A 15,745-nucleotide genomic window follows, 5' to 3' on the forward strand; every position below is an offset into this window, starting at 1 on the left:
TCAAAATTAAAAAATGAAACATCTAGGAAAATACAGCATTATAGTGGATATCATCAATTACCACACACTTTTAAAGCTTATAAGAAATGGAGTAAAATGGTGCAAATTTTAGTTTTGTTAGTCAAATAGTTTTCAAGATATGGTGATTTTAAGATTTAAAAATGTAACAAAAATTGCATAATTTTGGAAGTTTTAAAAATTAATAACTCAAAAATGGTGTAAGAAATTTTAATTTGGGATTTTTCATGCAAACAATTTTCTGTAAGTGCACAAAAATTACCAAAATTATCAAAATCTGAGGTCCCATTACTTGGTAGAGAATATTCATATGCAGGCAATCATTCAGATTTGGCACAACTTTGAAATATAGTAAGGTCCTGATCATATTCATTATTAAGCACTGTGTGTTTCAAAATTTCATCAGACTGAAATTGTGGAATAAAGCACAAGAAAATTAATCATAACAAGCAAGTGCATAATAATTTAAGTATGCATCTTAGTATTCCATGTACAGAAATTTCCATTAGTTTCATACTTACATTAAAATCAAACTTTAGTACAAAGCTCACAGAAGTAATCACATAGACTAAATACAATACAAATCTCATCTCTTGTAGGCCTATTTGAAAGTGTCGTCATCTGCTCAAATAGAACCAGTGCCAAACAGTGTGGTGATTAAGCTATGAAGGAAAGAAATGAATACCAGTAGGTGGCACCAGCATTAACCATGGAAAGCAAGTCTAAGAGCAAAATTTACAAACAACTATGCATTGTGATTAAGTACATGTCACTACCCCATGAACAACTTCACAAAGATACATTTATGTTACTTTTATGGAGGGGAAACTAATATGCTGACAACATGAAATGTGAATTGTTAGGTAGCATCACTAACAATGTTATGGAGAGTGTCATTAGTCAAAATTAGAACAGAAAACATAGTTGCAACCAATAGCTGGTGTGGTACAATATGAATATAAAACTGCTAGAGATAAGAACTACAATATAAAACTTCCTGGCAGATTAAAACTGTGTGCCTGACCGAGACTCCAACTCGGGACCTTTGCCTTTCGCAGGCAAGTCTCATTCTGGAAACTACAATATACAAGATGCATTCAAGTTCTAAGGCCTGTGATTTTTTTTCTAATTAACTACTCACCCGAAATCGATGAAACTGGCGTTACTTCTCGACGTAATCGCCCTGCACACGTACACATTTTTCACAACGCTGATGCCATGATTCCATGGCAGCAGCGAAGGCTTCTTTAGGAGTCTGTTTTGATCACTGGAAAATCACTGAGGCAATAGCAGCACGGCTGGTGAATGTGCGGCCACGGAGAGTGTCTTTCATTGTTGGAAAAAGCCAAAAGTCACCAGGAGCCAGGTCAGGTGAGTAGGGAGCATGAGGAATCACTTCACTTCAAAGTTGTTATCACGAAGAAACTGTTGCGTAACGTTAGCTCTATGTGCAGGTGCGTTGTCTTGGTGAAACAGCACACGCGCAGCCCTTCCCGGACGTTTTTGTTGCAGTGCAGGAAGGAATTTGTTCTTCAAAACATTTTCGTAGGATGCACCTGTTACCGTAGTGCCCTTTGGAACGCAATGGGTAAGGATTATGCTCTCGCTGTCACAGAACATGGACACCATCATTATTTCAGCACTGGCGGTTACCCGAATTTTTTTGGGTGGCGGTGAATCTGTGTGCTTCCATTGAGCTGACTGGCGCTTTGTTTCTGGATTGAAAAATGGCATCCACGTCTCATCCATTGTCACAACCGATGAAAAGAAAGTCCCATTCATGCTGTCGTCGTGCGTCAACATTGCTTGGCAACATGCCACACGGGCAGCCATGTGGTCGTCCGTCAGCATTCGTGGCACCCACCTGGATGACACTTTTCGCATTTTCAGGTCGTCATGCAGGATTGTGTGCACAGAACCCACAGAAATGCCAACTCTGGAGGCTATATGTTCAACAGTCATTCGGCGATCCCCCAAAACAATTCTCTCCACTTTCTCGATCATGTCGCCAGACCGGCTTGTGAGAACCCAAGGTTGTTTCGGTTTGTTGTCACACGATGCTCTGCCTTCATTAAACTGTCGCACCCACGAACGCACTTTCGACACATCCATAACTCCATCACCACGTCTCCTTCAACTGTCGAATTTCAATTGGTTTCACACCACGCAAATTCAGAAAACGAATGATTGCACGCTGTTCAAGTAAGGAAAACTTCGCCATTTTAAGTATTTAAAACAGTTCTCATTCTCACCGCTGGCAGTAAAATTCCATCTGCCGTACGGTGCTGCCATCTCTGGGATGTAATGACAATGAATGCGGCCTAATTTTAAAACAATGCGCATGTTTCTATCTCTTTCCAGTCCGGAGAAAAAAAATCGGAGGCCTTAGAACTTGAATGCACCTCGTAAGTTGTAAGGGAATAAGTTTACAACCATCCTAAATAAGACGTTACATAAGTATCACCAAATGCAGTCATATTACAAAAGCCTGACACAAATGACAACAGTATCATTTAGGTGAGCCCAGATTAGTGGCAACAACTTGGATAAAGAAGAACTCATATGATAAAGGAGATTTTTGTCATTTCTTTTTAAACTTAATGGTATAGTATTAGATTGTATAATTGTTCAGCTGTTATCAGTTTACAACCATCACAAAATGAAATGTTTCCCGAGTATGACCGACTGTAATCATCACAATAGTTTAACAAATAACAGGTGACATAATATAACCATATAGGTAAGCCTGGATGAGTGGCAACAATTTGAAATAAAATAGAAGTTAATATTACCATTTTTTCTTTATTTTATATTAAAAAAATAAAAGTATACCATCAGTATGTATAACGATGCACATTTCATGCTGTCAGTATTATGAATTTCTCCTCCATAAAGGTAGCACAAACGTATCTTTGTCAAGCTGTTCACGAGATACCGACATGTACTTAATTGCAATGCACAGTAGTTTGTAAAGTGACACTCTGACTTGCTTTCCATGGTTAATGCTGGCACCACCTACTGGCCTTTATTTACTTCCTTGATAGCTTAATCGCCACACTGTTTTGAACTGGTTCTATTCAAATAGACAACAGCACTGTCAAATATGCCTACACGAGATGAGATCTGTATAATATTCAGTCTATGTGCTCACTTTTGTGAGCTTTGTACTAAAGTTTGATTTTAATGTAAATACAATACTAATGGAAATTTCTGTATATGGAATACCAAGATGCATGTTGTTATGTACACATTCACTATCGTTAATTTTCTTGTGCAGTTTATTCCCCACAGCTTCAATCTAATGATGAAATTTTGAAATGCATAATGCTTAATAAGGAATTGTGCAGTCAAGACCTTTCTATATTTTGAAATTGTGCAAAGTCTGAGGAGTCAAGAATCAGACCATTAGTTAATTTCACATGAACTGACCCAGACAGAGAGGGCGGAGCCAGGAGGAGATGGACAAAGGGTCAGGAGGATGAGATGCACAGATATACTGAGGAGGAACAGATGGACTGACAAGGAGACCTTTTGGTCTTGTAAATTCAGTTTGAGATGAAACTTCACAGGTTGGTAGTATACCTCAAGGGTGTCCACTCATAGAAGTCTTAAAGTGCAGTATCCTGAAAATTCTGAGAAAGAGGGCTCTGAAAAGTTTCAAGCGTAGCTCATACGCACCTCTTCCACAGTCAGAAGTAGCATTCAAGCATATAGGTGAAATAGCTCAGTCAGTGGCCTGCTGGAATGCCATATGGCCAGTCTGGGTTTGATCCTACCTCCAGGCTCTTTGTTTTCTTAATTGTTTTAAAGACTCACCCCATGTGGAGGGTGGGGGGGAAATGGAGGCAATCAATTTCATAAATATGCAGCAATCGGTTCCTGTATGTATGATCATTTTGTCAAAGCCTGAGAGAATTATCAGCAACTGATTACATAGAATTTACAACAGCAGGATTTAGCAGCAGCACAACAGTTTACAGATTTTGAATTGAAAGCTTCTGAGAGCTGGGTTGATAGATTCAAAAATAAGCATGAATTCGTCAGTGGAAAGTGACAAGTTTTGTTTCAAGAAAAGAAACTGCAATAATCCGAGAAACTATGGCTGCTGCAGATACTTTTCTAACCCAGATGTTAAAATTGATACTGAATTTCAACAAAGATTTTGGTATCAGCACTGACCAGACAGGTATTTATTGCAGGCTATTTAAAAATTCATTTTGCTCTCTCCTTTTATGTTTATCTGACAAAATACTTCAATTTCATGTTTTTTTCTATTCAGGATGTCAGTATCAGTCAGTGTACAACAGGACTGGCCATCAAAGGAAGCAAAACTATTTTTGTCAAAAGACACGATATGAATAAAGTGATACATACATATACCGCTCAATAAGCTCTCACTCTGGAAACATCCTACCTCTACGGACAGAACTGTATACTGACTTTCTCAACTGGTGTTTGAGGTCTTCCACGAGTCAAGAATGGTTTCCGTTAATTATTGACTCTTGGGGTGGACAAGCAAAGACTGAATTATACAATGAAATCTCTCTCACAGAAATCACCAACATGTACAATTAAAGTGATTCCCCCAAAATGTACTCCACTTGTTCAATCATGTGATATTTATTCTTATAGACAAGTTACACAAATCTTACTGAAAATAATAGAGAAATTCTCCTGAAGACTGAATACAATCAATAGTCCATCATAGCTGTCATCATCAATTTTTAAGGAAATTTTCAGATATGCCTAGTACGATTCCAGGCTTTCTGATGAAAGGAAGGTTTCAGGAATGTCAACAAAGAATGTTTTCCAATGTATCTTTCAAAAAAAAAAATTTTGTTCCTGCAATCAATCGTCCATAAATTGAGGCAAGATGCCAAAATATTTTTTATTGTCAATGTTTTTATGACAATCATCATTCTGGTGCTTGTACATAAAATTAACAAATAAACATGATATTGTAAAAAAATTACATAATTGGAATGCCACCTAGAATTTTGTGACAGTGGTAACTACTTTACCTCCATTAAAAATGTACTTGAAATTATTCAACTTCTTAAAAAGAAAATATTGATGAGTAATTCACATTTTAAGTAGCTGTGACAGCCATTTCATTTCACAAACAAAATAAAAATACTTTTGGCCATTACGTTTATTTAACAGTTATAATTTTTAGAATAATTAAGGAAACACAATGAAACCATATTGGCAAGTAGGCAGGATCAAACCGGGATTGACTGCATGCCTGTCTAGCACGCTACTGACTGAGCTACCTCACTAATGTGCTGCCTTGCTACTTATGACCTGTATATGACACGTGTAGAGCTACATTTAAAAATTTAAGAGCCTTTATTTTTTTTACTTTTTTTTTAATTTTCTGGCTAGTGCACTTTAAGACTTCTATGACGGAAGGTCCCCTTGTGAGAGAAGGGGTAGAAGGAGGTGGACAGAGATGGGGAGCAGAGGAGATGGACTAACAGCACTGGATTAAATGTACACCCAGAAATACCAGGTGCAGTTAAATTTTTATATTTCTCAATGGATGCTTATTGCAGGCTGGTCAGTTCAGTTACTGCGAGGTCTATAGCTCATGTTCACCATTTTCAATGTGATGGCTGCACAAATCAGTTAACTTTCCAAGTAGCTGTCATCAATTTCCAGTGAGTTGAAAATGTTTGTCTTTCTGCATTTTGTAATACAGCAAAGTATTAACAATCCATTCAAACTGCATTTTTTGATGTTATCCATTCAATGGCCTGTCATACAAGCACTATTTCTGAACAATTCCCATTTATACATTGGTGGGTTTCTCCATATGAACTGAGCTACTCAAATTCTTGGCAAACACATATATAGCTCCCCATTTATCTTGTTTACTTTTGTCAATGTTGTCCTCTCCCAATCTTTTCATTAGGTTGCCAACTGAGCCCATACATACCACACAGTTACTGTCTAAGCGTGTTTGTGCATAATAGCTTTCCTACTTTACTGAATTAAAGGATAGCATCTGATAATCATCTCTTAAATATCGAATAGGTTACAAAGCCACCTGCTTTCACTGTAGCTACTCAGTCATGACAATGAAAGCTTCTTATCGAATCAAATATATTGTCACTCCTACCTTCATGTCTCAACATCACAAAAAATGTTCCTGAAATTATCTGAAAGACTACATCACAATAATGGGTGAATAGACGAAATGATATTTAACTTACCCCAAGATACATATTTCGACAGCTTTGTGCAAGACTAACTCCTTCATCATACGCACACCAACTCTGAAATACAAACGAACAGTAACTCGCACAGAACACAACTGCATAAAAAAGAAATTAACAGCAGAATTTGACTAAAACACAGAATTGTCTGATAAGAGACATCCTGTGACACCAAGGAATCATTTTTTAAATGTGGGAGAGTGTGGCTAGAGGTGAGCAAGATTTTACTATAGTAAGCAGGTTCAAATGGGTGTAAAGCAGCAGTAATTATGCAGAGATGAAGAAGCTTGCACATGATAGACTAGCATGGAGATCTGCATGAAACCAGTCTTGGGAACAAAAAAGTTAACAGCTCAAGATATGAACAGTCTTCAGTCATCACTAAATTTATAAAAGACCACTAGCAGAAACATGAAGAGTGAAATAAGAAATGACTGCAACACTAAATAGAAAATCATCTAAATCACTAAATAACTTCAAGCGATATTCACCTCTCCACTCAAATGATGACTGGTCACCTATCAAAATTGTACACAGCCATATTCTGCTTTTCCAAAAAACTTCCTAGATGATTAAAACTGTGTGCCGGACTGGGATTCAAGTCCAGAACCTTTGCATTTTGAGAGAAAATGCTCTATTGATTGAGTTGTCGAGGCATGCTTCATGACCTACCTTTGCAACTTTACTTTCTCCAGTACCTCAAACCTCCCCTGACAGTAGTAAAGACATAAGAGAGGGTAGTGAACCTTACGTGAACAGCTCTGCCAGTAGAGCATTTGCCCACATAAAGCAAAGGCTACAGATTTAAATCCCACAGTTTTAATCTAGCACAATGTTTCAAAACAGAATAAGGAGAGTAAAAACTCATTCTGGAGCTTTTACATCACCACCACCACCTTGTTGAAACACTGTTTTGAACTTCATATATCTGAGCTCTACATTAAACACAAGTAAGAGTGTGAGGCAACCAGTCTTCCAAATGTACCTGAAAAGCTACAAGCCTTCAACATTTTTTTTTTTTTTTTTTTTTTTTTAAAGAAGATGTAGGCAGTTAATGATAGAAGTCTATGCAATGACCCAATAAAAATGGGAGCCTAATGTGCTATCTAAAATGAATGGAATTTGTAGAGTGGAAGACAAGGATTGGATCACATTGCTCAGATTGTGGAGGAACATGTTCACATTAATTAAGATATGAGTACAATGTTACAAAATAGTTGGAAGTCTGCATCAATCCATAAGTATTGTAGACCTGAATATCTGTTGTTATTTCTATTTAGAGCTGTAGTCTCAATCGGAGCCAGTTAAGGTCATGGTGATGTTTCTCTATTGCTCATAGGTTGATAACTGATCAGTTTTGCAGTTCCAATGACATGATAGTTTCACATTATCAGTGAATGGTAAAAGAAAGAGGCAATGTATTACTAGTGCTGAAATTGAAATTATCCTTTTATCACTCACTAAAAAGTTTGACATTGTTTTAATAGTTAAAATGAACATTGTGATGACAGATTCATCTGTAGTAAGGCCAGAATGTAGGTGGTGGTGGTGGTGGTGGTGGTGGTGGTGGTGGTAGCAGTAGCAGTAGTAGCTTTATTCATCAGTTTCTCTCTTTTTACAAGGATATATGACATGTCAAAGTATTTATAAGTTTAGACCAATTTAAAATAAGGTAATTCATATACACATGTATTTACAGACGTCCAGTTAGAGACAATCATTAGATTTACTCCTGGTATAAAATACTTTTTTTTACAAATAACTTATTAAATAATGTAATGGCATACTGTTCACTCATATCTCACTATCAGTCACTGCACACACTCTACGCACATTGTTTCATAACACACACACACACACACACACACACACACACACACACGCACGCACGCACGCACGCGCGCGCGCGCGCGCCCCCACTGTTGATCTCTGGGTCATTTTCTGTACCGCAACATCCCAATTACTATCCAAAAACTGAGTCAGCATCCCTCCATAACGAGGGAGATGATGAGCTCAGAAAGAGGTGTTAGTATTGTGCTATGCATAGCTTGGGGGTAAGTATTTCCAGAAAGGAAAAATGAAGGAAAAAAAAACAAAGTGAAGGTGTCATGTGGAATGTTGGATGTTTTGTAATCATTATTGTTATTATTTATTTGTATAACATTTTTTTTATCAAACCCCTACTCTGTTTTATCTAAGTAATCCTTCAATGTACAAAATTTATTAAATAACAGGTACTTTTTAGCTGCTTTTTTAAATAAGTGTATTTTTGAAATTTCTTTAATCTCTTTTGGTAATTTATTGTACAGTTTTACTCCTTTGTAGAAAATGCTGTTTTGCGTTTTATGTTTATTTTTTCTTGGTAAATGTGAGTTGCGTCTATCTCTTGTTGCATGGTCATGGACAGAGTTGTTTGTGCAGTAATTAATGTTATTTTTGAAGTGTACAACTGACTGGTAAATGTATTCACAGGGGCAGTCAAAATCCCCAGTGTTTTGAACAGATCTTAACAATGAGCTCAACTGGTGTTTTTGGTAATTCTTATGGCTCTTTTCTGGAGTTTGAAAATTGTGTTCATATTTTGTGTGTTTGTTTCCCAAAAAAGAATGCCATAGCTAAGAACTGAGTGTACATATGAATAATATGTAACTAAAAGACACTGCATGTTACCCACTGATGATAGGATTCTAATGGCATAACATGCTGATGACATTCTGTTTGCAAGTACCCTTGTGTGTTCACACCACTTCAACTGAGAATCAATATTAATTCCTAGAAATTTTGCATTTGTTACACAGTCTATAGAGGTGCCATCTACATTTAAATTAACATTGTCATTTTTCCTCTTCAAACTGAAATTCATGGCATTAGTTTTCTTTATGTTCAATGTCAATTTATTGCTCATTGACCAATCAAACATCCTTGAGAGTTTCATTTGTTTTCTCGGCTGGCAAGGAGTTCTAGTTTTCTCAGTGACTATAATACTGCTGTCATCAGCGACTAGAATTTTTTCACCATGAGTAACACTGGTGGGGAAGCCATTAATGTATATCAGGAACAGTATTGGTCCTAATATGCTACCTTGCATAGCCCCTATCTTAATGTATTTTGGTTCTGATAAGTGTTTTACTAAATGTTTAGATCTATTTGAAGTATGTGTTATCTCTAATCTTTGTACCCTATCTGCTATGTATGATCCAAACCAGTCATTAGCTACCCTTCTTATTCCTAATGCTTCCAAATCATTTAATAGAATCTTGTGGTCAACTGAATCAACGGCATTAGAAAGATACCAAAATATGCCTGTGAACCACTCATCTTTATCAAGAGCATCGAGTACAACTTTTGTGAATCCTACAATGGCTGACTCCGTATTTTTGCCACTTCGGAAACCAAACTGTGATTCACTTAAAAGATTGTATTTATTCAGGTAATTCATTAATATGTCTCTCATAATTGCTTCTATTATTTTTGAGAATGGTGACAGCAGGGAAATGGACTGGTAATTTTCTATGTCTTCTGAATTACCTTTCTTAAACAAAGGTAAAACTCTTGCCTGTTTTAACTGCTCTGGAAATGTCCCTGATGTGAAGGATTCATTTATTATATTTGTTAAGAGGCCTTGTATAATCTTTACACATTGTTTCAGTACACACACACACACACACACACACACACACACACACACACACACAGAGTACTTCATCTAAACCTACTGAATTTATTTACATGTGTTATGTTAGTTCTGGGGAATTTTTGCTGTAACATCTCTGCTCTTTTACATATTTTGCTAAGTGTTGTGGATCATTTATTACCTTATCCCCCTCCCTGAGTGGTATGTTATTCTGCATTCATTTGCCTCTCCCCATTTCCTTTTTTATAACATCCCACACTGCTTTGCTTTTATTCTCTGCATTATATATTATTTTGTCATTAAATGACTTTTTTGCAGCAATCAGCATCTTCTTATATATCTTTTTGTATCTATGATAGAAATTTAAGAATTCTGGATCATTGTGAATCTTTTTCATGGAACTGAGGTGTTTAAGTATTTGGGAGGACTTCTTAGTACCTGCTGCTATCCATCTGTTTTTGTGAGATGTTGACACAGACATGCATACTTTTTTAAATGCCTTTTCAAAGTTCAATTTAAACAATGTGGAGAATTTAAAGAATTTAATATTTACATTGGTTTCCTTATACACTTCATCCCAGCTTTGTTTTTCTAAATCTTTTGTAAAATCTTTTATTTTCATTTCTGACTGATGTCTGTAGGCTTGTAGTTTAGAGAATGATTCAATGCCTGATTTTACTGTTGTTATTTGATAGAGATGTCTGATAGTTCGAGATCTTTTACAGCTACATCACACTTTTCCCTGTCCATATTTGTGGCCACAAGGTCAATTACTGATGCAGTCATTGTAGTAACCCTTGTTGCACTACTGATCAATAGGGACATGCCAAAACTTTGAAGGATGTTTATGAAGGTGCTGCTGGATCCATTTATGATATTACTGTTGATTTTAATGCCTCCACACAGAATTATGTTGACCTTTGTATTTGAGACTACCTGGAACTTCTGTTAATTTATTTGAGGTTGTAAGGTGACAATTTGGTTTTGAGATGACAAAGCCAATGAATGTGTCATGTAAAAAGAAGCTTTGTCTCAGAATGAAGGTTGTAGTAAGACTAATCTGTGGCATAAGCCGAAGTATACATTAGGTTGAAAGGTGGTAATATGGTTGAGAGTTGGTGAAGCCATTGAAATGTGGTACAACAGGAATCCGAAGTACATTTACTAAAGCATTCACATGGGTATTCAGAAGATAGTCAACTATCACAAATTATGTAAATTATATCCCCTTAGGTCCTTATTTTGACTATCTTATGTGCCACATTTATTTTGCTTACTATCAGGATTATTTTGTTAACTCTTGCAAATATAATTTTTTTTTTCTGAATAAGTAGCAGATTTCAGTCTTATGTCGTGACAATGTGACAACATTCCTTTCTATCTCCCTATGAAAGACATCATTTGCCCACTTCTCCTTACTGGCTACATAGAATCAGCAGCTGAAACACACACTTTTGTTTCTATCATACTTCACAGCAAGCACTGACTACATTGCTGTACTAAACATGTGAGTAGCAGGGCCATGATTTAGACTTTTACCATGTACAAACACTGGTACATAATGTTTCATAAAAACTAATAAGTAATAGACTTTACTTACCTCAGCCAAGCGATTCAGTCTAGCTAACAAGGATTTCTTTTTATCAGCACTCAAGCGTGTAATGAAATTGCTTCTTTTACTGAACATATATAACAAATTTAGAACAGCAAGCACAACACTCATGTTGCATGATGTTAAGAGTGAGATTAAGTGTTCCACTGAGTTGTATAGGTGCCGAGAAAAGGAGTGTTCTATCAATAATGTTGTAAAATTCAACACTCTCAGTAACAACTGTCTTTCCTGAAACAAAACACAAGTATGAAGATCCCTTTGTCAGCATCACTATCAAATTCACAATGGCATGAAGTTTGTTTTAATCTCCTGCACTTGCCTGATTTCATTTCCATTATTTTGTACTTTAGTTCACACTCATAATTCAGAAAATCAATCAAGTTGTCACAAGAATAGCTTAAAATGCAAAATACAATAAAAAATGTAAGGAAATTTACCCATTCCATCTCAGGCAAATCAATTCGTAATATCCAACTGCGTGCTGATTCACGTTTGGCACTCTCTTCGAGTATGTCATCCAAGACATCCAAGACATCAATCCAGTGATATAGTTCACATTTTCCAAAATTCCACGTTTCAATTCCTTTCAGAACGTAAAATAAATCCTTTCTATTACTGGTACGCAATTTATCAATTAGTGCTTGGCAGTCTGGTGGCTGCAAAGAAAAGGATTTGTAATTATTCTAACGAGAAATAGTTTTAAAGTATTTAACATGTGTAACTACCAAACAATTTATTAACACTACAGTATGACATATAATAAAGCAAATCAAAATTACAAAATTATATAATCAGCATCATCAGGTCACAGCTGCAGTTTCCAGCAGCTGATGACTATCCTCTTCCAACTTTTTCTATCCTTACACAGTTCTTCACTTTGGATCCTATCCCACAGGTGACCACTTTTGGCAACCTCCTCCTCAACTATGCTGATCCATTTCTTCTTGGCAATCCAACGTGTCTTTTCCCATTTATAGTCACTTCCAGGAATGTCACATGAGCGTATAATCTTAATCTAGGCTGGCAGAGTTTTTCCAGTACACTGAGTTTTATACATGCATCCATTCTGTTTCTTTCATTCCTTCCTTCCTTTTTGTTTGTCTCAGCACAGCTCTAACAAACTTCAGTTCAGCAGCTTGGTATATTTATTTATTCATTCTCTCTCTCTCTCTCTCTCTCTCTCTCTCTCTCTCTCTCTCTCTCTCTCTCTCTCTCTCTCATAGAACGCAGGTCTCCAATGACTAGGTTAATATGGGAACATAGTAGGCACTGAAGATGATTTTGTCTTGTGTCATATCTGACTGTCCCAAAGCAGGTTCCTTAACTGGGTAGCTATGTGCATACTGCTCTGGCACGCACTAAGTTTTTACAACTATCACACTGCCCAAATATGGAAATTTTGCATGTTCTACAAAGTCATCAATTTAGCTTTAACTTGGGCTACCCCTGTATGCTCACCTTTATGGCTACAGCCTTTGTTTCACTAATGAAACCAAATGCTTGTTTTACTAATGACACCAAATGCTCAAAGTGATTGTTCCACATCTTCAGTTTTTCTTTTACTTCATTTGTATCTCCCCAGATCACATCACATCAGTGAATACCATTGTTTTCAATTCAGACCCATACTGTTCCTTTATCCTTATCATCATGATGTTCATCACAATAATAAAAATCAATGGAGACAAGGCACTACCCTGTTGGACTCCATGATTGGTCTCAAACTGTTCACTCTCTCTGTTTCCTACTTTAAAACAGCTGTCATCATCTGTAGAGCATCTTCACTTTCTCAATTAGTGCCTTGGATATATTTCTTCTCTCTAGGCATTAACAGGTTTTGGATCTTGGTACACTGTCAGTCTTTTCTATGTCTAGGAAGTCTAGCGTGGTGCTTTTATCTTTTTCCAGATTTTTTCCGATATTGTTGTTGTTGTTGTTGTTGTTGTTGCTATGATCAGATAACCTGTACTCCCATACTTCCTAAATCTATGCTCTTCTTCCAGGAGAAGTTCAATCATCCTTCAAAGACTGTTTTACATAATGATCTCAGAAATTATTAATCCATGCAAAATCAGCGTTATACTCTGTAATTTGGAGGTAGCTATCTATTATCTTTGAGTAATAGAATAACCACACCTTTAGTCTTTGTTTTCTCTCCATATTGCTTTTGATACACTGCACAGCCAATGGATTCCATATGTCCCTGCTGCCTTGATCATTTCTTCATTTAATTGATCAGCTTCTCTAGATTTTCCTTTGCTCATGCTTTTCAGACTGTCCTCTACTTCCAAACTAACGTAGTGGTGGTTCTTCTTTGTCACTTTCATTCTTCCCATAATATTGAGTCTGCATTTTGTTTTTCATATCTCCATTCAAGAGAGTGCTGAAATAATCCCCCATTACTGTTTTGAACACCTCTCATGTTCCTGACCAGACTTTGATCTTTATCTTCAATTATCTTTATAGTATCTTTGTCTATCCTCTTATTCTTTACTACTTTGAAGAGCAGTTTCTTTTTGCCATTGCAGTCTTCTGAGAGTTTCCCTGTAAGTTCCTCCCAGGATTTGTTTTTCCTCTGCAACTACTACTCATTTTACAATTTTTTTGTTGCCTGTATTTTAGTGTCAGTATTTTCATATGTTCTTCATTCCTGGAGGGCTTTGCTGGTACTTGACTAATTTTGGGAACACGTGGGCTATTAATCCTTTGACTGCACCATATGAGACATGGATGCCATGTCTCAAGTGCTGCCTTGTCTTACGTGTGTCAACAACAGCTGCCCAACACTTTAGACATGCCCAATACTGTCTATCATATTTTGATACTCAAAGGTTATGGCATGCATTGGGAATGTATTTATTTCAGATATTTACTCTGTTTACACTAATTTGTGGTGACTTTCTGTTGGATAAACAAATATTTACAGCTGTAATATACTTGTGTATACTTATTATACTGGCATTAACCAGATTATATATTGATAATTAGTTGCTTCTGCTGTGTGTCCACACACAAAGGCTATTTAATTCTTTACACTACAGCTTTGGCATAGCCACCATTTATTGGAAAGTATTAAATGTGGTAAGAGCCCTCTTACATTGCTGACAAAGTACTGCACTCTGGAATACTGTCTGTTGCATTTGAAACAAATGACAATTTGGTAAGAGTCATTTAGCAGCACATGAATCAACCTGATACCAAACTTGACCTGCAGCCAAGTATTAAACAATTTAAAGTCAGTAAACTTCTACAGCAGTGAACTGCTGTGGAAGTCTTCCACTACCAATTGGCAAAACAAAGTTCTCATGATACTTCACATACTGTTCACGGACAGTTTCTAAACACTTTGTTGGCCCATACTGAAAAGCAGTCAACATAAATAAAGCAGTTCTTAATCTGGAAGCTTATTTTCACACTACAGTACATTAATAGGAATGGTCCACTATGAAACTTTAGGATATTATCTTCCTTCATAAAAACCATTTAATTGAGACACTTACTGTGATTTGGTGAGAAATGTGTGCATAGCCTCTAAACAACTTTTAAATATGATCATTTCCACATACGCTTTCAACAACTTTTTATTGTCTGTCATTGTGATCATTACCAATTTTTATTATGAAACATACATAATGGATCTTATAGCACAATTCATTGAAAGTGCAACTACAGTCCAACAAAATTTTTTTCACAGACATATGTGGAAATATGTCATGTTCACCTACATTTCTGACATGTATTTCAAAGTGAAATAAAACCATGTAACAACCCTTGGTACTTTACGAAGAAAACCAATGCGAACTTTGTCAGAAATATGATGTTAAAGTCTAGATATTTTCCTCCCATTTTATGAGAGTTTCATCACTCAAAATATGCTGGGTAACGATAAACCTATAGAAGGTAGCAGATAAAGTGGCAGCTGTGGAGGTTATGTCGATTCTCCTACCTTCTATATTCCCTCCAGTTGTAGCTGCCTATGAGAGGTTTTGGCACAGTCTGGCTTGGTCCATGACTTTAATCTCATAATATTGCTACAGTGCCATTTCCAGAATTGGTGCCGTCAAGTAGCACAATAAGAATCAACAGCTACCAAATGATCAACTGTCATTAACATGATTTATGTGGTAATACATAGCTTCATTCATGCTACTGATGGCACGGCTTTGTAACTTTGTTACTACCCACTACCCTTCGTGAATGGACAACATGTTAGTGTAGGTTTCCCAAGAGAGCAACAATTTTCATCAGATAGTTTTGCTGTTT

General features: G+C 36.5%; 1 protein-coding gene across 1 annotated transcript in view; it reads right to left on the bottom strand.

Moving 5' to 3' along the window:
- Positions 1 to 15,745, bottom strand: part of LOC126184383 (E3 ubiquitin-protein ligase HUWE1-like) — a 207,244-nt gene that overhangs the window by 95,122 nt on the left and 96,377 nt on the right. Inside the window, exons 3-5 of the mRNA XM_049926768.1 lie at positions 11,920 to 12,138; positions 11,471 to 11,710; positions 6,234 to 6,296 (exon numbers count right to left, since the gene is read on the bottom strand). Of these exons, the coding sequence (XP_049782725.1) occupies positions 6,234 to 6,296; positions 11,471 to 11,710; positions 11,920 to 12,138 (522 nt within the window). The remainder of the gene's footprint in view (positions 1 to 6,233; positions 6,297 to 11,470; positions 11,711 to 11,919; positions 12,139 to 15,745) is intronic.

The sequence above is a fragment of the Schistocerca cancellata genome, chromosome 4 (assembly GCF_023864275.1).
Source record: "Schistocerca cancellata isolate TAMUIC-IGC-003103 chromosome 4, iqSchCanc2.1, whole genome shotgun sequence".
NCBI classification, from domain to species: domain Eukaryota; kingdom Metazoa; phylum Arthropoda; class Insecta; order Orthoptera; family Acrididae; genus Schistocerca; species Schistocerca cancellata.